Consider the following 25,813-nt stretch of genomic DNA (forward strand, 5'->3'; position numbering starts at 1 on the left):
GCTGCTGCAACCTCTTCCTGTCTAACAGTAAAATATCAATAAAGACCTCAAAAAGACAAAACTGAAGAATACTAAAACCCAGTGACAGTGGACAGTGGCAAAAATTTTAGGAGGAATTTTATAGCTATTGTATATAAAGGTTTTTATTTATTTATATACATATGTATATATGATGTAAATACACATATGTAATGTTCATATTTTAAGGTCAGTGGAATGAAAATCTCAATCAATGACCCACCTTTTTTATGTTCCCATGAAAGCTGGGAAGATGTATCTCTGTTCCTCTGTTTCATACTTGCTCCAAAAAGAAAATATTACCTTTAAGAAGCCATGATGCCATCTCCTCACACATATTAATAGTGATAAACAAGCAGAATGAAAATGTAGGATAGGAAGTAGACAGGCTAACTGAACATAACAATAAAAAATAAAATGCAGGGGCGCCTGAGTGGCTCAGTGGGTCAAAGCCTCTGCCTTTGGCTCAGGTCATGATCCCAGGGTCCTGGGATCGGCCCACATTGGGCTCTCTGCTCAGCGGGGAGCCTGCTTCCTCCTCTCTCTGTCTGCCTCTCTGCCTACTTGTGATCTCTGTCTGTCAAATAAATAAATAAAATCTTTAAAAATAAAATAAAATAAAATGCAAATAGAGAGAGAGAGAAAAAAGTAGACAGGCAAGCTGGACCCATGTAGAGAATCGTAACCTGGATATATGTTTCTCTCTAAATGAAAATATTTGGAAACAGGGGAAACATTGATAGGGGTATCAACTAGGGAATTTAGAGAGAGATGGTAGCGGAGGGGCACATCATAGTCTCAGACAGAACAACAGATGAGAACTGTGCAAAAAGCTATGCACATCAGACTAACTCAACTGCAGAACTGCAAAGGCAGTTCAACTAGAACAGAAGTAGGCAAATAATCAAGCTAGGTCAGACCACTTTGTTGACAGACACTGGGTCTGGATTTGATGTCACCTAATTTGAGGGTGAATAAACAGAAAATTATCAACACAAAACAAAACAGGAGAAAAAAATAATAAAACACTGGACCTAAGAAAAAGATACAGAACAAAACAAGGAGAGATAGCCTTAGAAGAATTGGATGCTTCTGAAGGTAGTTTATTCACAAGACTGGGGGGAAAAATGTTTAGTGTCACCAATGTCTTTCAAAAGACCTATCCTCCTTTGAGCAGGACTGTCTATTGATAAAGGAGAAACTGGCTGAGGTGACAGGACAACTACCAGTGTGATGGAATGAGAAAGGCTTTGGGGTTAAAACACAATAATATAATGCAAGTTGGAATTAGAGGAACTAAAAAGCAGAGTTTATATTCCATGAAAATAAAATAATGGACATGGTTCACAAATTTGAGAAGTTGTTTCAGAACATTGAGGAAAAGAGCTAAGAATGAGTAATATGTTTGTTTTTATTAAGCAGAGATAAAAACCAGAGACTGGAACTTGGAACTTCAAGACTTCAAAGTACATGGCATATATATGTATATAACAAAAACAATTGAAACAAAAGATAGGAAAAGATATAGTTGAAGAAAATTATCCTAGAGAGGAAAACAAAAATTGTCCAGGGTGAGCAAATCAAGCAAGGTCAATGAAGAAAGAACTTCATCTAGACACATCCTAGCTGAAATTTCAAATTATTAGTATAAGGGAAAAAAAACTCCACAAGCATATATTCAGACTAAACCAATATCTTGTAAAGTGAGCAATAAAATCAGACCGGTGTCAGACTTCTCAGATACGCTAAAGTCTAGAACACAATTGCAATGAGTATTTGTCATTATTTTGCTTCTTAGGATCTGAACGTGTCCTCTGATTTGGGAAGAAATTCTTTATTATCTTATTGGGAAGCAGAAAGGTAGATGAAATCAGATAATTCCTTTCCCTGTCCTAGAATCAGCTGCTCCAATGCTCCCAGGGGCTCTTGAACTCTTGCTTGGACCATGGGCACTTAAACGACTTCAATTTTGGCAGTATCGTGAAATTTTGAGTACAGCAGTAGCCGAAGCAAGTGTTCTAGTGGCCCTTTTCCATCACTCTCATTTCCCTTAGTGACATTAGACTCATTATCAATTTACCAGAAGAGCCTTGAGAAAAAACACGGATCCTAGAAATGATGGCTCTTTGAATTAGTCACATAATGAGCATGAGAGAATGTGAATGGGTTTCTATGCTTCTTTCATTATGACAGTTCCTCACTGTGGAGATAATGGTATAATTAAACACAGGAAATTCTTCTGAAAGGGGATTCCTCAAGACTCAGAAGTCGGGTTAGTCATACATATAAACAAACAAATAGAAGCCACCCACAGTTAAGCCAGGAAGGGTGGAAAAACCCAATTGATTGATAGAGACAAAAATGTGAATATGAGACTGACCACTGCTTCTTTGGAGGCAATGGAATTGTAAATGACCTTCTTACTTATGTTTTTCTGTACTTAAAAAAAAAAGTATTTAATAGGAATACAATATTTTAAAACTTTGTGTAAATAGGATTTAAGAATTTTGGGGAGTACCCACATTACTTTTATTGGAGGATTGAACTATGTATGGGTAATATATTTTCTTTCTTTGCTAAATTTTCCATAAATTTTTTTATCACTTTTATATTTAAAATAATTAAGATATAATTAAGAAAGTTAATATAAGTATAAAAATAAAGAATAATTAAAATAAATTAAGAAATAATGCCTTCCAAAGTGTCAAGTTAGAACTTTGATCAAAATGTAAATTCATATTTGAAAATTTAAGGGTCTGGAATTTTATAGGACTATGTTACACAATAAGCTGTTTTAAATCCTTTCTGAAGCAGGGGTATGGGTGACTCAGTCGGTTAAGCATCTATCTGACTCTTGATTTTGGCTAAGATCATGATCTCAGTATTGTGAGGTCAATCCCCACTTCAGGCTCTTGCTGGGTGTGGAGGCTGTCTCTCTCCCTTTCCATCTGCCCCTCCTTCCCTTGAGTGCAAGTACACACACACACACACACACACACACACTCTCTCTCTCTCTCTCTCTCTCTCTCTCTCTCAAAAATAAAATAATCCTTTCTGAGGCAAAATGCAGTTAAGCAAAAAGAATGATTGCAGAATTTCAGTTAATAATCACATTAGGTTTCCTATTCTGAATAGTCCAAAGAGCTATGACAATCTCTTCAGTTTTTCTCCTTGCAAGATTTTCCAAGGAATAAACTGTGATTTATAGAAGTCCACATCTATGTTGGAATAACGAAAACTGCTTTTTATTAGCTCATCTCTTTTTTCCTGGACATTTTGTTACATTGGAGTCTTGCTAGTCAAGCTTTTTGTTTTTGGAAGTTGACCTAAAACATGTATATGTTTGTTTTGTATACTAGTGCCATCTTTGTGGATTTCATTTAGATGAGATGAAACCATATGCTTAAAATGAAAATTGTCAAATCATTACTTGCTGTCAAAAGTTAATTGTATTCATTATCTTGGTTGTTTGATGTCCGAGTATGAATCAGCACAAATGAATAAAATGCTTTGTTAAAATACTGGCTTTTGTTGCCTTCTATACTATGGATTTAATAAGGAGTGCATTGGAGGCTTTTAAATTTGACACAAAATAATCTATTGAAGTTTTGCATCAAGTATTCACTGCAGTGACATCCAAGGAATATACAGTTTTCCACTGACGTATTTGCTTTCCTAGTTCTTCCTATGGTGACTGTAAACTTTATGAAGAGAAAAGTTTTGTGTTTACTTAATCTAATGAATGTATTCTAATGACTCCATGGTTAGGGGCAAACTTCTGTTATAACACAATCCAATTTTACTCAATAAAATATATAGACCCCCCTTGACTTATGATGGGGTTACATGACCCCCTACTGGCTTGCCCAAAGTTACTAAGCCAACAAGTGACAAAGCCCCGATCGGAGCTTTGTCTTTCCATTGTTCTGCACTGTATACAGAAATGCTAATGCATGCTATTATCAGGATCCAGGTACAAGTATAAAAAGATTAAGTAAAGGGTTCTTGGGTATGGATGGAAAAGTGAGAGTACTGATTTTTTTTCTTTTTTTTTTTTTAATAGGAAAGTTACAGATGTCTGCAGGTTTCTGTGGCAAGGGTTAAAAATCTCTGGAAAGGGGCACCTGGGTGACTCAGTGGGTTAAGTCTCTGCCTTCGGCTTGGGTCGTGATTTCAGGGTCCTGGGATCGAGTCCCACATCGGGGGACTGAGAGCCTGCTTCCCCCTCTCTCTGCCTGTCCCTCTGCCTACTTGTGATCTTTTTCTCTCTGTCAAATAAATAATAAATAAAGTCTTTTAAAAAATAGTTTTTTAAAAATCTCTGGAAATATCAGCACTGTGTATAACAATGAGTTAGAGAAATCAGTGCTTAATTTTAATTCCTTATTCCTCCCTACTCCTTCCTTTTCTGGTGCTTTTATAGAGTAGACCAGGTAGATCACAACAGTTTGGTAAATCCTTTGCCCTAAGTTCTGATAGAGTAGCTGCCAAAGAGCAGTCTAGAGGCAAGAGAGAACTATAAATATGCCCCAAAATAAGCACACAGAGAGAATGTGAGATGACTAGACCATAAGCTCCATGAAGGCAAGACCCAGCTTTCTTCAGTTTTGTCTTTAGTGCCTGACGCTATAGTTAGCACATAGAATCACACGTGTGCCTATCTGTGGGAAGTCTGAATGAGAAGAGGAATGTTTACATGGGGTCACTTTGGCCAAGTCTGAAACATATTTATGTAATAACACATACTAAGAAATTATTTTATTTAAATTCCCCCTGAACATTGATTAATGCTTGTTATTTTATAAGTTAACTATCCAATTAAAAAATAAGTTCTGTTCTACAGATTAGAGTTTGTAATACAGGGAAAACATAGTAACTTGCTATTTTTTAGGTGTGAAGAAAGGGCTGTGATATTTGATTATTATGAATAAAAGTTGAATTAGCTCTTAGTACTTACTACTTTGTCTGCACAAAGAGGTTATGAGCATTTGGTTTAGAGTGCAGAACTGATGGGTAAACATTATGATGTCTGAATCTTCTTTTCTGGTACATCCTATAGCACTATCCATATAATAGTACTAAGTCACAGGTATACTTTTCCCCATGATAATGAAACAAATAAGGAAACACGTGAAATGCCTTGACTAAAAACAGAAGTCTACCAAGGATCTGGGCCGGTGCCTTATTTGCTCATTTGTTTATACTTTTTTATTCCTTCATTCATATATTCACCAAAACTTTAAATGTCAGATATTGTGCTCCTTGCTGAGGATATAAATGAGGATAAAACAGCATCTTTCCCCTCTGTGAGTTTACAATATCAGAAAGGAAATAAGTAAATTAAGTGAGTAGATACATGTAACATAGAGTGATAAGTTCACCAGCGTACTATACCCAGGAGATTTTATTCTGTCTCAGTGATGAGTAGATGTTGAGAAGGGCTTCACACAGGAGATGGTGCCTGAGATATGCAGTGGAACATAAATCAGCATTCCCCAGGTGGCAATCAGGAAAGCCTTTTTAGATGGAAAAAAATAATATGGGTAAAGCCACCGAAGAATGAGGACACTGCAATGTGGGCTTGTTGAGCATAGCGGGTCTAGCTGGGTAGGGACATCTGTCCCCAGGATGGTGTGATTTTCTTTTTCTTGTCGTGTTCAGTGTCCTCTTCTTAGACAAGTAGAGGAATCATTCAGGTTTGTGGTTTTGTGATGTTGCCTCAGCAAAACAAAAACAAACAAAAAACCACAAGACCAAGGTACCCAAGGGGGAAATAGTGGTTACAGTGATACTCTGTAGGGTTTAGGCTGGATAAGGAAAGAAGAGAAGGTTAAAGGCATGGTCTAATAGGCTAGAATAAATAAGAAGGGTCTGCAGAGTTTTGGCTGTGATGAAGTCAAGAAAGGCAAGTATGGGAGCCAGGAAGTGACAGCTGGAAGGATGGGAGGTTCTGAACCTCAGACTGGACTTTGAAGGCTGAGTGTTCTTTCAGTCACACTGTGCATTGCTTCCCCGATAAGATAACTAAGGTAGCAAATGAATTTGTCTAGCAACATAAATTCACTGCCAGATAAGTCTTTCCTTCAAGAAGTTCTGTATAAGGGTGCCTCAGTCATTGGGCCTCTGCCTTCGGCTCAGGTCCTGGTCCCTGGTCTCTGCTTGGCAGGAGGCCTGCTTCTCCCTCTTCCACTCCCCCTGTTTGTGTTCCTTCTCTTGCTGTGTATCTCTCTGTTAAATAAATAAATAAAATCTTTTTTTTTTTTTAAGTACTGTATAGATCCACTTTTATGTGCTTTTGATTTTGTGAGTGTTGTATATTTTATGAAATTATCCCCTTTTTGAGTCCCATAACCCCTTTTTATCTTTTTTTTTTTAAGATTTTATTTATTTATTTGACAGAGAGAGAAAGATCATAAGTAAGAAGAGCAGCAGGCAGAGGGAAAGAGAGAAGCAGGCTCTCTGCTGAGCAGGGAGCCCGATGCAGGGCTCAATTCCAGGACCCTGGAATCATGACCTGAGCTGAAGGCAGCCACTTAACCAACTGAGCCACCCAGGCGTCCCAACTTTTTTTTTTTTTTTTAAGACACAATTAACTTTTTATTTTTTATAAACATATATTTTTATCCCCAGGGGTACAGGTCTGTGTGGGATTATGGACATTGGGGAGGGTATGTGCTTTGGTGAGTGCTGTGAAGTGTGTAAACCTGGTGATTCACAGACCAACCTTTTTTTAAAAAAGGACTTTTTAGAGAATAGTTGCAGGTTCACAGCAAAATCGCGAGGAAGTTACAGAGATTGCTTATATACTCCCTGCCCCTGCATATGTGCAGCTTCTGTCATTATCAACATCCCCCACCAGAGTGATAGATTTGTTACAGTTGATGAACTGGCATCGACACATCATAATCACCCAAAGTCCACAGTTTACATTAGGGTTCACTCTTGGTTTTAGACAGTCTGTGGTTCTGGATGAATGTATCATGACATGTATCCATTGTTATAGTATCATACAGATTCTTTATTTGCACTACCCTAAAAAGCCTCTGCGCTATGCCCATTCATCTCTCCTTTTTATCCCCCCAACCCCTAGAAAACCACTGATCTTTTTATTGTCTCCATAGTTTTGCCATTTCTGAAATGTCTTATAATTGGAATCATACGGTAACTAGCTTTTTGAGATTGGCTTCTTTGACTGGGCAATATGCATTTAAGCTTCCTCCAGGTCTTTTTCATAGCTTGATAGCCCATTTTTTTTTTTAAGATTTTATTTATTTATTTGAGAAATAGAGAAAGAGCACAAGTAGGGGTAAGGGCAGAGGGAGACACAGACTTCCCACTGAATAGGGAACTTGAACAGGGCTAGATCGGAGAAGCCTAGGATCATGACCTGAGCTGAAGGCAGATGCTTAACTGACTAAGCCACCCAAACCTCTTGATAGCTCATTTCTTTTTAACCCTGAATAATATTACATTGTCTGAATGTACATAGCCAACTTTGGATAGTCAAAGATATTCTTGCCATAGTTGTGTCTGGATCAGAAGATACATGTAGATATTTGTAAGGCTTTAATAGCATTTTTCTAATATGCCATGAAGTAATGATGCTAATTATGATTTGGTGCCCCCTCCCCTTTTTTTCCCAAGTCAAATAAGAATGCCCTTCCTCTCTTACTTGGAAATTCTGTAATTTTGGAAAATTGTTATAAAGAGAGCCCAGTAAAGAAAAGGTAATGTAACAGTCAGTGCTAGTCATCATTTAGCTAAAGATTTTCTAAGTAAGAATAAGATTTTAAAAATACTGTCATTCTTATCAATTTTATTTACTGTGTTAATCTGTTTTGGCTAACCACCCAAAGATGCTCCTTGAATTCATGAATTTTTGTTTTTGCTATGGAAAGGAAAAATACAGTATTATATGGAAACAATGTTAATGTATATATAAATTTACACCAGGAGTTACCTCAAATGAATATCAAGGCAGCAAGCATTTGCTATGTATTCTTATACCTTATACTGAGAAAATAAAAATTATAAATTTTTAGGAAATCTTCATGCATATTTGCCATTAGCATTTTTTCACTGAAACAGAATTTAACTTAAATTTATCATTGCCCATCACTGAAATTAATGCCTTTCTTTTGCTAACTGAATTTCCTAAGCATATTGGTGTGTGGGTATGGGATTTTTTTTTTACAAATTCAGCATATAACTCTCAAGATTTAGTCCTTGCCTGTGTGTTTTATTGCTAATGCACCACCTACTGGTAAATCAATGAATAAATGACCACTCAGATTCAGCAGACCTTCTGTCTAGTCCAGCACTGTCTAAGAGAACTTTCTAAAATGATAGAAGTGTTGTATATCTGTGCTGTTCCAGATGTATGTGGCATTTGAGCACTTGAAATATGGCTAATGCTCCTAAAGGAAATTGTTTTGAAATTTGATCTAGTTTTAGACAATTTAAATTTTAATTTAAATAGACATGTGGAGGGGAGCCTAGGTGGCTTAGTCGGTTACATGTTCAACTCTTGATTTTGGCTTAGGTCATGATCTCCATATGGAGACTGCTTAAGATTCTCTCTATTTCTCTCTCTGTCCCTACCCTTCCCTCTCTAAAAACAAAACAAAAGAAAACAAAAAACCCCAAACCAAGAAAGTAGTAAAAATAAAAATAGACATTTGGCTAGTGGCTACCATATTGGACAGCACAACTCCAGTCTTCAATAGAGAAAAAAGAAAAGCCAAAATACCAAGAGCAGAAGTCTTAGGAAATTTATTGCAGCTGCCATGTAGATTAACCACTATCGTAATTCATTGGAATTATTGCCATTCAGGAATAATTCTGCTTTGGAAAAGTTGTAGCCAGTTCTTCAAATTTCCATTGATGCGATATCATTTGGAAACTTTGGGATTGCAGTGGCATTTGCCTCTCTCTCCAGGCAGATGATCTCTGCTTTTGTTGTTTTTGTTTGGTTAATTGGTTGGCTTTTAGTTTTCATCCTTTGCTCTTTGGAAGGACTCCCTGGCCATTTCCATGTGAGCTTTCTAGTAGGCATGGAAAAGATTTTAAAATGTTAAAATGTATTCCATTAACATTTCCACTAATTGAAAATTAAGGAAAAGTTAAATGAGCAAACACATCTGTCTACTGTAAATCATTTTTAGTGAAATTCTCCTAATCTCTTGGTGCAAGCTTCATGTTTAAAGTTGGTTACCAGCAGAACTAGCTAGAGTTATGTCCCTAATCAGAAAAGGAAGTCATGTATTTTCAAACAATGTTGGTTTGTTATAAAGACGCTGATTGAGCTAAATCACTAGGTGCACGTCTTTGGGGATAGAACATGGCTACTAATTACAATTCTAAGCAGGCTCAATGATAGTCATTATGTAACTTTTTGAAGTCAGCTTTTTCTACAATAAACACAGATATTTAGAAGAGTCAGAGATCCTGTAAAATATGTTTTACAGTCTGTACAATTCAATAGAAATTAGGTTTGGTAGTTAAAGACTAATTATTTCCCAAATTTTCATGTAGCATTGCTTGATATCAGATCATTCAACCTATTATCCATGACGAAAAAAAAAGTATTGGAAATAGTTGTAAATCTGTTATGTTTTTAAAAATATGAATCAACTAAGTGGTTGGGCTGCATATAGGTTTTTAACTATCCTCAAAACAAGGATATTTACTTAGATGTTATTTTAAGAACTGAAGTAAAAAAAAAAAAAAAAGAAAGAAAATATCAACTACTTAATGGAGTATCTTCTCATCAAGGTCTAAGTTCCCATTAGATGAAATTATCACTAGGAACATTTAGAAGCTTGGGAATCTTCCATCACAGGGATCGATTGACAATGGTGAAATTCTTTTCTTTTTTTCTAAAATGTAATTCAATGCCTTTTTAAACAACAATTAGCAATTGGTTGCTCCACTAGGTAACTTTTAGACACATATCCTTTTGGGGGAGGTTAAGAAAAGCTTCTAAAGCTTTATAAACCTATATCTTTAAAACACTGAAATTTACTGAGCAAAAAATACTTTTTTTGCCTGATTCTGTTGATCTAATTCCTTTCTGGGGTAGTGAAAGTGACCAGGAGTCAGCATACTTGGGATCTATTTTTTTTCCTTACATGTTTCCTTTTCTTTTAAATTACTTTTTTTTCCATTTTATTTTATTTCTTTTCAGTGTTCCAACATTAATTGTTTATACACCACACCCAGTGCTCCATGCAATACTTGCCCTCCTCAATACCCAGCACCAGGCTCACCCAACCCCTCACACCTCTCCCCTCCAAAACCCTCAGTTTGTTTCTCAGAGTCCACAGTCTCTCATGGTTCATCTCCCCTCCCGATTTCCCCCAACTCATTTCATCTCTCCATCTCCCCATGTCCTCCGTGTTATTCCTAATGCTCCACAACTAAGTGAAACCATATGATACTTGACTTTCTCTGCTTGACTGATTTCACTCAGCATAATCTCTTCCACTCCCAACCATGTTGATACAAAAGATACAACATGGAGGCTTAAGTGGGTAGGAGAAGAATAAATGAAACAAGATGGGATTGGGAGGGAGACAAACCATAAGTGACTCTTAATCTCACAAAACAAACTGAGGGTTGCTGGGGGGAGGGGGTTTGGGAGAAGGGGGTGGGATTATGGACATTGGGGAGGGTATGTGCTTTGGTGAGTGGTGTGAAGTGTGTAAACCTGGTGATTCACAGACCTGTACCCCTGGGGATAAAAATATATGTTTATAAAAAATAAAAAGTTAAAAAAAAAAAAGTTGGGTATTCATCCTTTCTGATGGAGACATAATACTCCATTGTATATATGGACCATATCTTCTTCATCCATTCATCCATTGAAGGGCATCTTCGTTCTTTCCACAGTTTGGCGACCATGGCCATTGCTGCTATGACCATTGGGGTACAGATGGCCCTTCTTTTCACTACATCAATATCTTTGGGGTAAATACCCAGTAGTGCAATTGTAGGGTCATAGGGAAGCTCTAATTTTAATTTCTTAAGGAATCTCCACACTGTTTTCCAAAGTGGCTGCACCAACTTGCATTCCCACCAATGGTGTAAGAGGATTCCCCTTTTTCCACATCCTCTCCAACGCGTATTGTTTACTGTCTTGTTAATTCTGGCCATTTTAACTGGTGTAAGGTGGTATCTCAATGTGGTTTTGCTTTAAATCTCCCTAATGGTGAATGATGATGAATATTTTTTCATGTGTCTGTTAACGTTTTGTATGTCTTCTTTGGAGAATGTCTGTTCATGTCTTCTGCCCAGTTTTTTGGCATGATTATCTGTTTTGTGTGTGTTGAGTTTGAGGAGTTCTTTAATATCTTGGATATCAGCCCTTTGTCTGTAGTGGCATTTGAGAATATCTTCTCCCATTCCGTGGGTTGCCTCTTTGTTTTTTTGACTGTTTCCTTTGCTGTGCTTGGGATCTATTTTAAGTAATCATGCCTGACCTGACCTCCTTCTTTCTTTCACTCTTTGTGTTCCTTGCCCTAGACCACACAAACACAGTGAATCAGTTTCTAAAATTGAATTTCCAGTACCCTTTTTCTTTATGGACATATTAGGGTACATTTTCTATGGGCTGACACTAGCATCATTGGATGCTTGGGAATGCTGATTGGGATCAGTGTGAATGAGCTAATGTGAACTTTAGAGTTCAGATGGAATTATAGGTATAGTGATATGTTTAGGCCTATGTGCCTCCCACTTTCCCTATGCATGGTTAGTTCAGTTCTTCCCTGTTTCTCAAATCGCTCCTTTTCTTATTTCCAGTAGTAACACCCTCACCCAGCTCAAATGTCATATGCCTAAACTATGAAAATCATTTTTTTATGAACTTCCTTCTTTTCAGTTTTGTTCCCTCACTTTAATCCATAGTATAAACAGGTGAATATTTCCTAAGTATTGCTTTAAATGTCCATATGTTCAGAATCTTTATGTTGTTTCCTAATTACCCCAGGATAAAATTTACAGACCTCAGCCCTCCACAAACTGACTCCTTCATAATACTTTTAAGACTTAATCTTCAACCTTTTTCACTCATAAAACACTGGATGGTGAAAAAAATATTTCCTTTCAATATATGGATACTATTTAAGGGAATCAGATATTCATATGTCTTTTCCTTTATTCCTATTTCTTTAATATAGGTAACTAAATATTTGAACATGATATTAAGGCTTCATCTCTACTTATGAATTGAAAGTAGAGGAACTTTTAGATTTACTATTTCCTGCCGTAACATATTACTGATGCTGCCAAATTTTACATGCCAGAGCAGTATTAGGCAGAAAATTTTTAGTGTCTGTGTATGAGTTTTGAATTTTCTTGGTATTGATTTTCTCCAAAGGATGGCTAGGTATTACTCTTGTCTCAACTTCAGGCCCCAGAACTGATTTTCTGGTGGCCACTGACGGTTTCCTCTGCCAGACTCGACGTTCATTATACTTTCAGTGGATTCCTGTTCTCTACTACTTTGGCCCCAACCTCTGCTCTGGTATTTCCCTCTTTCCATGGTTCACCCAGTGCCACATCTCATTGCTTGGGTCACAGAGGCATCCCACCTACGTTTAGATTCTATTGTTCTCATTCTGGTTCCATGACCTAGCTCACGGAGCTGTTTTGACTTTAATGTTTCCTATCGAAATCCTACCTGCGATGAGAATTTACTCTCATAAACCACCTTCTTTTTCCCATTCAAGTACTAACAAGGCCTGACCTGCTTAGCTTCTGAGATCAGATGAGATCAGGAGTGTTCAGGGTGGTCTGGCCACAGACTAAATCACCTTTTTTTTCTGAACATTGATTGGTCTCTTTGTTCTTGTTTCTGTAGCACTTTTTCTTTTTTTCATGCCACACAGTTTTTGCACTTATTCACCATCAATTCTATGTGTCTAGTTTCCCCCCCCCCAATATTATTGCTGGGGCACTTCTCGACTCCCCCCTTTTTATCCACAGTGCCTTGCTCAAAGGGAAAAACACAATTGTACCCAATAGGTGTGTGTTCCTTAATTGCTGAATGGGCCTCAAAGTAAGAGTAGCACTTTGGGGAAGATTTAGGCCTCTAACCTTATGTTTCATTTTTCCACGTTAACTTCAGTGGCTTATTTGGGTCACATCAACAATTTATTTATTTATTTGTTTGTTTGTTTGTTTATTTGTTTATTTAGGAGAGAGGGGGCAAAAGAGAGAGTATGCATGTGAGCAGAGTGGGGGAAGGGTAGAAGGCAAGGGAGAGAGAGAATCTTAAGCAGGCATCCTGCTCTGCGCTGAGCTGGACGTGGGCCTTGATCCCAGGATCCAAGCCAAGATCAAGAGTTGGATACTTAACTGATTTAGCCACCCAGATGCCCCAACAATTTAAGATTTCATTATATAAGTACTTTCTTTTCCAGCTGTAGCACCTGCCAGCATCTTACTGCTTACATTTAAAGCTGTGTTTTATAACAGCCTGATACTTACCTTATGAAAAATTCATGGAGTTTTTTTTTAAGTATTGTTTAGTTTGCCCTAATTAAAAATTATTTCATGGATGAGTTTGACAAATTTTTTTGAAACAGCCTAAAGCAATGTATTAATTTTTAAGGTGACAGTGGCTGATAAATTTCCAAAATGCCAAGATCAAGAGTTGGATACTTAACTGATTTAGCCACCCAGATGCCCCAACAATTTAAGATTTCATTATATAAGTACTTTCTTTTCCAGCTGTAGCACCTGCCAGCATCTTACTGCTTACATTTAAAGCTGTGTTTTATAACAGCCTGATACTTACCTTATGAAAAATTCATGGAGTTTTTTTTTAAGTATTGTTTAGTTTGCCCTAATTAAAAATTATTTCATGGATGAGTTTGACAAATTTTTTTGAAACAGCCTAAAGCAATGTATTAATTTTTAAGGTGACAGTGGCTGATAAATTTCCAAAATCTTGTACTGGCCTGGCTTAGGAGTAGAAGTTAGGTTAAGTGGGGTGGTATTTATTACACAGCATGAGAGTAAAGTTTTGTTAAAAACACCACTAATTTCCTGTTTATCTGGAGACAAGAAACAAATCTGTTGATTTTATTACCTGCTGCTTTATGAGGAAGACTTTTAAAGCTGAAGATGAATATGAATGTCCTGGTATAACTGACATTTCCTCTGCAAATGGCATGCTGCCACATGGAAATCAAAGGGCCAGACGAGGTTTCTTTTTCTTTGCCATGTTGTGTCTATATGAACATTAGAAGTATTAATTTGTTTTCTATGGTGTCAGGAAAGGGTGGATATCTGTCACTAATTAGTTCATGTCACCAGGGAGAGTACTGCAGTAAAAAAGGAAATATTTTTCAAGATGATTGATGAAGTTAAGCCCCTAATGACCAGAGTTACTTCACTAAGTATGAAATTGATATTATCATAACCATATGCTCATTACATCATCACCTCTACGTTTTAACAAGTGCCAGGTGACATAGGTATTAGCATTTTTTTTTAATCAGGTGTGGAAAAACTAAATTTATCTATTTTTATTGAAATTTCCAATAAATTTTGAGTATCTAGAAATATTTCATATTTCAGAAGAATCAAATAAGATTTATTTAGTATTATTTATTAGTTGGATGTATAATCTTAAATATGCAAGTACGAGAATTGTGATCAAGTTTCATTTGTAAAAGCCTAGATAATACATATATAACTAATCTGCAATAACCCTGTGATTTGTCATCCTTATTAAGGTATAGACCAGACACTATGGATTATTTAACCACGTTAAGGCTTATTAAGTGCTTTCTCTGTAAAATGGCAGTGACACTTCACAGAACTATTGTGGGAAATAAATGATAGGCCTAGAGTTAGATACCTAGCATGTAACAGGCACTCAATAATTTTATCCACCCTTCTATTTCAAGAACTGACTACCGTAAAGAGATTTACTCCCTAATTGTACATAATTTGGTTTTGTATACAACATTCTGTTAGTTCTTTGTGGTTATAAAGTGTCTAAAAATCATAGGTACTCAATAAATGTTTATGTGAAAGGCTAAAACACAAAGAATTTTGCCCAAGTATTTTAAATATACCAGTGATCAAAAAATATTTTCAGTTGTTGCTTAGGTAATTCAAAGCATTACCATTATCTGATCAATTTATTGATAATAATTAAATCATCTTGAAGAGAAAGTCCTTTAAGTCTTTTTGAGAATGTCCTACCAGAAGCATAATAGCAACAAATCCGACCCAATTGATTGCTAACAGGAGGTATGCCTTGTGAGTATGATGATGACATTGGAGAGTTGCAAGATTTAAGCAAGATTTTCTCTTCTAAAGTCTTTATAGACAGAGCAATGGCTGTTCTCACGGCCACTTAAAATTCATTTTGCCAGCTTTACCATTCATAGTTTAAGACCCTTAAGTTTTAAAGGAGTGTTTATTTTTTTATTTTTAGTATCATATTCTATGTGTAACTCTTTAAATCATTGGTGAGAAATTATAAACACTCACATATTTTGCTTTTGTTATGATTAAGATAAAGAATGAATTAATGCATTAATACTAATGGGGTGCCATGTTTCCATTGCTTTGGCTAATGAAAACCAAGTTGTTATTTATGATGATGATGATGGTTGATGATTGTGGTGGTGATGATGGTGATAATAATGGTGATGCTTGTGGTGGTGAATTGAGATTAAAACCAACTAAAAATGGGTTACTTCTCCCCAAATACTAAAATTTGACTCTAGATTTTGATGGAAGTTGAACTAAGGTTTTTAAACTTGTTCTTGCTTCATTAAAACCACTTTATCAAAACAAAAGGAGCTTTTTTCTAGGAAATTAAAAATTCTAACCATTGAGATAATTATAGTGAGGTCTGTAGTGAGGCCTATTGCATCCTTATTTAGCCAAATCAAGTGAAGCCCGAATCATTCTGACCATCTTTATTCAACTGTTATTTGGCAGAGATCTAATTTTGCTTCCATATTTGTTCATGTCCTTTCTGATTTTCCTATTGTCAGCGGAAATATTCTTTCCAGAACAACGGCAAATTTCTCACCTTCTTTGTGATTATCTCATCCCATCTGTGTGTATGCACACAGACTGATTTCATGACCCTGAGCAGCACCCTATATCCAGGCTTTATTTGAGAAATGACCTCTTAGCTCTCTGCATCCTGGTTTAGAGTAACTGACATTTATTTTACATTGATACATAAACTACAGAACCTACCAGTTGCATTCTTGCTAGGCAAGATGCCAGGCCAATTCTGTAAGACGTCATTGGAAGGCACCATGGTTAGACAAAAATCCCAAGAAGTGCTGAATCTTTGCACCAATCCTGGGTTAAAATGAGCTAGACATATAAAACCTTTTATTTTTGGAAAGTGGGACTGAATAAATGTGAATATTCAATAAATTCCAAAAAGAAAAAGTGTTCCTTTTTTCCTCATCCCCTGCAGATTATCTGCACAACTCCCACAGCATGTGTAGTCCTGTGGCATTTCAGAATTGATGGACTCCAGATGCAATCACAATTTGAACTTGTTGGCCATGGCCAGTCTCCCCTTGACCCCCTGCATTCTGTAGACATATGTTCACCAAGAAGAATCCGTGAAATAATGAGACTATCAACCAAGTCCACAGGCAGGAAAAACCCTTTAAACATTAACTTCAAAGACAATCATAATTTGAAAAACACAATATAAACAGGAAAAAAAGGGGAGGTAATTTTAAGCTGCTAGCAATTAGGCACTAATTAGTTTTGTTCAATTGTGTAGCTGCCCGGTCCAGCGGTATCACTTGTATCTCCTTCAAATGTATCATGATTCCTCAGACTAATTTTTCTTAGTGAAATTAAGTCATAATTTGGAGACTAACATAATAAAGATATGTCATAAATATAAATAGATCTAACTAACTGAATTTCTGGATTTTATTTATATTAAAAACCCAGTTAGATGGAAAGTTGACACGTGTCTGTTTGGCTCACCCTTGATGATCAGTGCCACAGGTTAGCACTGAGTCTGGAACATCATAATTGTGTTAAGAACCACATTATTATATTTATTTTTGTTAATACTTATAATATCTATTTCAAACTCTGTAGAAGTGAATTTATTTTCATTTATCTTTTTGAGTAGGGAATATTTATAATAAGAAAATTATGATACTTTCTTTGAAGATTAAGTCCTACTCTCTAATAAACTAGATGTAAAATGTGGAGTCGATAAGACCAAATATATCAACATTCCAGTTACTCCAGGGAATTTTTGTATCCTTTTTGAGAGCAACTCTCTGATTTAATATTTCATTTTCAAAAGTCTATTTTTTTTTTTTTGCCTAAGAAGTGGAATGCATGCAATAAGAACTTTGAATAATTGATATTTCCCATCTAGTTGTGTCCTGTGAATCCATGGGCTGAAACAAATGATCAGTATAGCAAAACCTTGAGTGGTGTCAGACATAAAAATTCTTAGAGCCAAGTTACAGTTTAGGAATGGACTGTATTCCATCAACAGCATTAAGTTTCTATTATTTACAAGTCACTGTATAACATGTAAGGGATATTAAGTACTATAGGAAGTAATGGAATATGGAATAATATGAAAGACATGGTCTTTACCTCAACAAATTTATAAACTAATAAAGAAAGAAAGAAAGAAAGAGCAGTTCAAACAAAGCAGACAGCAGTCAGGACAGGTTTGGGGTCCAAATCTGTATTCACTGTGTAGAAAGACACACAAGGCCCTATCTAGAGACTTTTCTGGAAAACAGAGTTATACCAAAGTTTCAGCTTAGCAGACAGTAGCCAATGGTCAGTTGGTGGGAGCAAAGTAGGAAGGGGTCACCTGGTAACCGGTGGAGCACAGATATATGACATTGCAACTTCATTTTACTTTCAAAGAGGAGTTACTTCCCCTGCTTTAAAATTCCTTTGGATCCAAAGAAAACCAAAGCTGGTGGCATCACAATTCCGGCTTTCAAGTTGTTTTACAAAGCTGTAATCATCAAGATAGTATGGTACTGGCACAGAAACAGATACATAGATCAATGGAACAGAATAGAGAACCTAGAGATGGACCCTCAACTCCATGGTCAACTAATCTTTGACAAAGCAGGAAAGAATGTCCAATGGAAAAAAGTCTCTTCAACAAATGGTGTTGCGAAAATTGGACAGCCTCCTGCAGAAGAATGAAACTGGACCATCTTCTCATACCGTACACCAAAATAGTCTTAAAATGGATGAAAGGCCTAAATGTGAGACAGAAAGCTATCAAAATCCTAGAGGAGAACACAGGCAGAACTTCTGTGATCTCGGATGCAGCAGCTTCTTTCTAGACATGTCTCCAAAGTCAAGGGAAACAAAGGCAAAAATGAACTATTGGGACTCAAAGATAAAAAGATTTTGCACAGCAAAGGAAGCAGTCAACAAAACCAAAAGACAACTGACAGAATGGGAGAAGATATTTGCAAATGTCTTATCAGATAAAGGGCTAGTATCCAAAATCTATAAAGAACTTATCAAACTCAATGCCCAAAGGACAAATAATCCAATCAAGAAATGGGCAGAAGACATCAATAGACATTTCTCCAAAGATATACAAATGAACAACAGACACATGAAAAAATGCTCCATATCACTTGACATCAGGGAAATATAAATCAAAACCACAATGAGATACCACCTCATATCAGTAAGAATGCCTAAAATTAGCAAGTCAGGAAATGACAGATGTTGGTGAGGATATGGAGAATGGGGAACCTTCCTACAGTGTTGGTGGGAATGCAAGCTGTTCAAGCCACTCTGGAAAACAGTATAGAGGTTCCTCAAAAAGTTGAAAATAGAGCTACCCTATGACCTGACAATTGCACTAGCACTAGTAGGAATTTACCCCAAAGATATAAATGTAGTGATTGGAAGGGGCACCTGCACTTATAGCAGCGATGTCGACAATAGCCAAACTATAGAAAGAGCCTAGATGTCCATCGATGGATATGTTGGATGTATGCGCACACACACACACACACACACACATATGTGCAATGGAATATTACCCAGTCATCAAAAAATGAAATCTTGCCATTTGCAGCGAGGTGGATAGAACTAGAGAATATGATGCTAAGCAAAATAAATCAATCAGAGAAAGACAATTATCATATGATCTCACTCATATGTGGAATTTAAGAAAAAAAAAACCAGGACGCCTGGGTGAGTCAGTGGTTTAAGCCTCTGCTTTTGGCTCAGGTCATGGTCTAAGCTCCTGCGATCAAGCCCCACATTGGGCTCCCTGCTCAGCAGGAAGCCTGATTTCCTTCCTGTCTCTGCCTGTCTCTCTGCCTACTTATGATCTCTCTGTCAGATAAATAAATAAAATCTTTAAAAAACAAAACAAAACAGAGGAACATAGGTGAAGGGATGGAAAAATAAAACAAGACAAAATCAGAGAGGGAGGCAAACCATAAGAGTCTCTTAATCATAGGAAATAGACTGAGGGTTGCTGGAGACGATGGTTGTAGGGGGATGGGATAACTGGGTGATGGACATTAAGGAGTGCACATGATGTAATGAGCACTGGGTGTTATAGAAGACTGGTGAATACTGAACTCTACTTCTGAAACTAATAACACATGATATGTAATTAATTGAATTTAAATTAAAAATAAATAAAAATAAAATGCTAAAAAATAAATAAAATTTGTTTGGTTCCTTCCCTGTACTGATTGGACTAGATCCCTGAGAAAGGTCATCTAAAGAGCTCTTTCTGGGCCAGAGTCCAGGGAGGGGGATTAAGGCCAGCACAGTAGGGTTTACCAGGGTGCTGCCGCAGGTATGTGGTCCCAGTGCTGCCCTGGCCATGGAACTCTTGCTGTGACTGACCACCGTGCTGCTGCTCATACAGCTGAGCTGCATGGTCAAGTTCTATGGCCAAGTTCAACATCACCTTTTACTGAGTGCTCTGTTTCACAGTCTCCACTAAGGCCTATTGCAGCGTTCAGATGGTGGAGAATATGAATATCATCAGGTGGTTTGTCCAGGTCTTCAAGTACTTATAGGGCCTTCACTTTGAGACAGAGGGCCACCAGAAGATGAAAGTGAACCATCCTTGTGTCATCATTTCTAACCACCAGAGTGACCTAAACATGATGGGCCTCTTGGAGCCCCTCTGCAAGTGTTGTGTAGAGCACCAAGCAGCAGTTCTCTTCACGGGGCCTGTAGACATCTTTATCAGCTTGCAGTGCTCCAGGACAAACTGTGACTGTGATGTCTGTCATGGGACAGGACATGGCCAGGGAGAACCTCAAAATGTGGATCTACCCTGAGGATATGCAGAAGGATAGTTGGAACCTGCTACCTTTCAAGAAAGATGCCTTTTACCTGGCAATTCACGTCTTGCTGCCCATCATTTCTGTGGTGTACCCCACATTCTTCTCTATGACCCCAAAAGGGAGTTCTTCCTTTCGGGAACATTCAATGTGGAGATGTTGGATGTCATCCCCACCAGTGGCCTCAGTATGACTGATGTCTCCAGGCTATAAGGACCACCTTCTTCCATATGTCCAAGACACCCTGGGAGAATGGAGTTACTGCAAGGCCAGTCTAGTAACCAAGGCCACAGGGAAGAGCAAGACTGGGGGGCTGGATGGCTGGGAGGCAGGACCTGGCTAGAGAATGGACAGACGAAGTCCCTTTCCCTATTCCCCTGCCCCAGCTGCCAAATATCACTGTGTCTTGCTCCTGTAGCACCCCTGGCTTTCATTCAGTCCCCTTCTGGAACTGGCCTCGGATTCAGTACCTTGAAGGAGGAGAGTTAGCCAGACCCTTCCCAATCCTTGAGGGCAGGGTTTCATCCACTTTCATACATCCAGGTTCTGGAAGTAGGAATAGGCCAGGGCTCAGATGGGCTGACAGGGCTAGCCTGAGCTGCAAGGTCTCAGGGCAAATGGCCAGAAGTAAGGCCCTCCAATCTGAAGCTGCAGGGTAGATGCAGACTCCTGCTTCAGGTTCTCAGGGAAAGAAGGGGCTCTGGAGGGACCAGGACTCCCAGTCTTGTGCAACCTGGGCCATAGGGAGCCAGAAGCAGAGTCTGCAACTCCTGTCAGCTTTGGAGAAGAAATCTCCTGAACCCTACAGCGACTTGGTTGTTACTTCTTATAAACAAACTCTTGGAAGTACAAAATAAAATAAAAATAATGGTGTGGTGAGAAGCCCACAAGTCTGCTAACACAGAAAGCTCCTAATACCAAGGTAAATTGCCATTTCACTATACATCTTTCTATTTGCAGAACCACCCAAAGTCACTGTGATGCCCAGGAATCAGTCATTCACAGGAGGATCTGAGGTCTCCATCAGGTGTTCTGCAACAGGTTATCCCAAACCAAAGCTCACCTGGACCATCAATGATATGTTTATCATGGGTTCACACAGGTACTGGGTTTGTATCATGTTCTTTGTTTTTACTGAATGATATGTTGGTGGAAAACCAATGAAAATTTGGACAAAAGTAATGTGACTAACTCCCTAAGGTTAAGCGAGATTTGCCCAAATCCGCAGCTTTCGATTTTCTAAATAGGCCAGGAAATGGCCATAAAATAATAAATGATGAATTGACAGAGTTTGATATTCTTCAGTCTTGAGTTTAATAGCTGGGCCTAAGAGCTTCACAACATTTTGTGTCACAAACATGATACCATAACACTTGGTTTACCTTGAATCATGGACATGAGGAGAGTGAAATTTCTGTGGGGCACAGTAAGGTGGAGTTTTCACTAATCTATTAAAAATATGGGTCCTGGGATTTCACAGAGGAAAGAAGAGGCAAAGGACAGAGCAGTATCTCTCATTAAAATGTGTGCAGACGTTCTTTGCAATTCCTATCCACTTTTGCCATACTACATTGAGATGGATTTCATCTACTGGATGATGTCAAAAGACGATGAATCCTCTCGTGCGTCTCATGAACATGTGGGAAACAAACAAGGACGTCTCCAGATATTGAATTTCCATTGTTCTGGGTTTTGAGGAGAACGAGGGCTTAGGTATAAACCAGATTCTATTCCTAGCCTCACCCCTGACTTGCTGTATGACAAGAGATGTTGCATCTCTCAGGCCTACTCTTTGAGGAACCACTTAGCACAGCAATCGACACAGAGTGTGATTGCCTGGTTGCAAATTCCACTTCATCCATTTACTAACTGTTTTTGGGCAAGTTATATAATCCCTTTGCTCATCTGTACAACAGAGATAATAATAGTATTTAACTCACTGGGTTGTTATGAGGATTTAAAATATTTTGTAAGCCTTCTGGAGCAGTTCCTGACACAGAGCAAGTACTGAATACGTTGGGATCTGTTATTATTATTGTTATTACTATTATTACAACCACTACTACGACTACATTTCTGTTTCTATAGTGACAACATGAATAATTTCTATAATCACCAAAAATGTAAGTCTAAAATATTTGAAGATATTTATAAGGAAGATGCTATAATTTCTTCATACTATTATTAGGGGATTTTCAATTTTCTTCTCTTTTCATGCATAGGTATAGGATGACCTCAGAAGGTAACTTATTCATCAAAAATGCAGTTCCCAAAGATGCAGGGATCTATGGTTGCCTGGCAAGTAATGCAGCTGGAACAGACAAACAGACTTCTACCCTCAGATACATTGGCAAGTATAATCAGTTTAAAAGGCAATGAAAAGGGGTGCCTGGGTGGCTCAGTGGGTTAAGCCTCTGCCTTCAGCTCAGGTCATGGTCTCAGGGTCCCGCATTGGGCTCTCTGCTCAGCATGGAGCCTGCTTCCCCCTCTCCTTATTAGATATTATTAAATTAATAATGATTAATTATTAATTAATAATTAATAGATAGCTAGATCACAAGTAGCCTCTCTGGCTACTTGTGATCTATCTCTCTCTGCCAAATAAATAAATAAAATCTTTAAAAAAAAGACAATGAAAATAGGGTGAATATCATATCAAACAATTTAAAAGCACTTCTCTGAAAATTAATATTAGGAATGAGTTTTACCCAGCCTTATGATTTTTTATTCATTTCATACATTGATTAAAGGAAATACCGTAACTAATGTAAGTTAAAAGTTCAGGGAGTAGATAGCTTCATTAGTCAACAGATGTCCAGGAGGCTTAAAGATTGTGGATAGAGTCCCAGATGGTCTACAGAGTTTTATCCTTCCATGGTTTTTCTTTTGTTCGCAATATTTTGCTTACATATTAATAAATTCTATATCCTTTCTAGTTTATCTCAACTTCCATTTTATATTTTTCACTTTTATTTAAAAGTTTATAGTATTTCTATTATGATTAATTGTTTATAACATTTCTGTCATTTATCCTATCTACATATTATTTTCACTTTTCATCTTTAGTTTTCCCCCTCCAAACCTACATTTATTGAAGATGTATTTCATGATGATTATTCTATAATATTCCATAATATAATGGTTATAGTATATGATTATAATCTAATATTTTAATTTAATAATATCTAATATAATAGAATATTTCTTTAAATTTTTTTTAAACTAATAAAGGACAAGGGCATTACATACTCAATATTAGTTTGTAAATTGTGAATAATTAATGGCTGACAGTCTACCCTGCGATTCATAGTAAGGTAGTGAAACTGGCTGTGGAAGAGAAGAAAGCTAAAATAAAAATTGAGAATTGCAGTTGATATGGGCCTATGTGACAGCCATTATCAGGTATATGAGGTAGCAAAAGTGTCATAAATACTGAATCTGAAAACCTGGAAAGAAATGGTCTCAATGACAGAAATGAAGAAGGCCCATGGCAAGTAAGTTTGGAAGACTGGAGAGGAACCAGGCAGTGGGAATGCAGAAAGGGGGGTGGAAACAGATTCTGAACTGTAGACATGAATTTTGGTTCATTCTCAGGCCAAAATAGTTGGCCCACTTATTCACCCAGAGTATCTAAAAATACTAAAGGTTGTGTGTTTATTTTTATAAAATAAAAAATTTATGTTACCACGTCCTTACTTTTTGAGAGCTTGCATAGTGGGAGTGGCTATAGCTAAAGAAATATAAGACAGTGGACAGACAAGAACTATAATGAGGGTTGGCAAAGAGGAAGATTAATTCTGACAGGGGAATTTGTAAAGATTTCTCAAAGGAGACAGGATTTAAGTTCAGTCTGGAGGATTGAGTGGGATTGGAAGAGCTGGGGCAAAGGGCATTGCAGGCAGAGGAAACCGCTTTTGCAAAAGCAGGAATGTAGGAGAGAGTAGGGGCTGTTTGGGACTAAGAGCTACCCGTGGAGCTTCCTACCTCGTGATAAGAAAGGAAGCGTTATGGAGGGTAAGTTAAAAAAGAAAGCTCTGCTCCAGTTTATGATTTTTTTTTTTAATTTGGAAAATGTTTTATTTATGTTTTTATAAATGAAGTTCTAGTACAGGAAATTTGAAAATTATGGAGTGTCCAATACCAAATCAGTAGCAAGGGCAGTATTGGGGGGAATTAAATAATCATTGTGAAGAACTTTATCAGATTTTTTTTTTTATTTTTTATTTTTTATAAACATATATTTTTATCCCCAGGGGTACAGGTCTGTGAATCACCAGGTCTACACACTTCACAGCACTCACCAAAGCACATACCCTCCCCAATGTCCATAATCCCACCCCCTTCTCCCAAAATGAAACAAGATGGGATTGGGAGGGAAACAAACCATAAGTGACTCTTAATCTCACAAAACAAACTGAGGGTTGCTCCAGTTTATGATTTTTGAAAGCCAAACTAGAAAATCATGAAACAAAATCACCAAAGGGTTTCTAGCAGAGGATTAACATGATCTTTGAGTAGTTAACTCTTAGCTTTGTTTAAAAATACCTCAATTAAAATAAGAAAGTCCTAACATGCCCAGTTCAGAGAAAAATGTATGAGTGAATGAAAGCATTATGCAAGGAAGGAAAGAAACTTAGAGAATGTTTGTATTTAGCATCAAAGAGAAAAAGAGAATGGAGACTTTACTTTTTATAGATGTAACTTTTAGCCTTAGACTGCAACTCTCTGCAGTTAAACATGAATATCCTTAAAATCATGTAGAAAATGTTAAAACAAATTCACCTGTAATTATATTATCCCCAAGTCTTAATCTAGCTGGTCTTAACACATAACTCCTTTGATATTTTTATACCAGTACCAGTCTTCTCTGTTTCTTTAGTATTGTTATTTCTATAAGATGTGCTCCGATTTCTAAGATTTTTCTTTCTTTCTATATATATATATATCTTTTTTTTCCCATAAAGACCTTTCAGTTAATTTCCTAATTTTTTTATTCTTTTATCAGAATTATTTTTGCCTGATATATATATTTGACCTTAATAAATGATCTTTTCATCACACACATCTACATACACTTGCATTAAAAGAGTCTCTTTCTGTTTATAAACACTGAAATAGCTACAAGCACATAAATACTGGTGGATTTTGTTAAACTGGCTCATTTAGTATAATTATAAACTATTTATAATATATGTATTATATGTTATGTATATAAATTATAAAATATATTTATAATATAACTAATTATTTATACTTATAGTTATAAAAGGTACATTTTGCATTGGGCCAGACATTAACCATTTACTTGCTTGTTTCTTTCAGAAGCCCCAAAGCTGATTGTAGTTCAGAGTGAGCTCTTGGTTGCTCTTGGGGATACAACAGTTATGGAATGTAAAACCTCTGGTATTCCTCCGCCTCAAGTTAAATGGTTCAAAGGTACATTTCTTAAGCATGTTCATGTCTAGTTC

General features: G+C 37.0%; 1 protein-coding gene across 3 annotated transcripts in view; it reads left to right on the plus strand.

The window, feature by feature from the left end:
- The window catches only part of HMCN1 (hemicentin 1), a gene marked incomplete at its 5' end in the record, with an annotated part of 468,943 nt that overhangs the window by 210,723 nt on the left and 232,407 nt on the right, over window positions 1–25,813 (plus strand). For all 3 annotated transcript variants that reach the window (XM_082702942.1, XM_082702943.1, XM_082702944.1), the window contains 3 exons: window positions 21,306–21,447; window positions 22,568–22,695; window positions 25,668–25,781. In XM_082702942.1, the coding sequence (XP_082559068.1) occupies window positions 21,306–21,447; window positions 22,568–22,695; window positions 25,668–25,781 (384 nt within the window). The remainder of the gene's footprint in view (window positions 1–21,305; window positions 21,448–22,567; window positions 22,696–25,667; window positions 25,782–25,813) is intronic.

This window comes from Mustela nivalis, assembly GCF_964662115.1.
Source record: "Mustela nivalis genome assembly, chromosome: 16".
NCBI lineage: Eukaryota > Metazoa > Chordata > Mammalia > Carnivora > Mustelidae > Mustela > Mustela nivalis.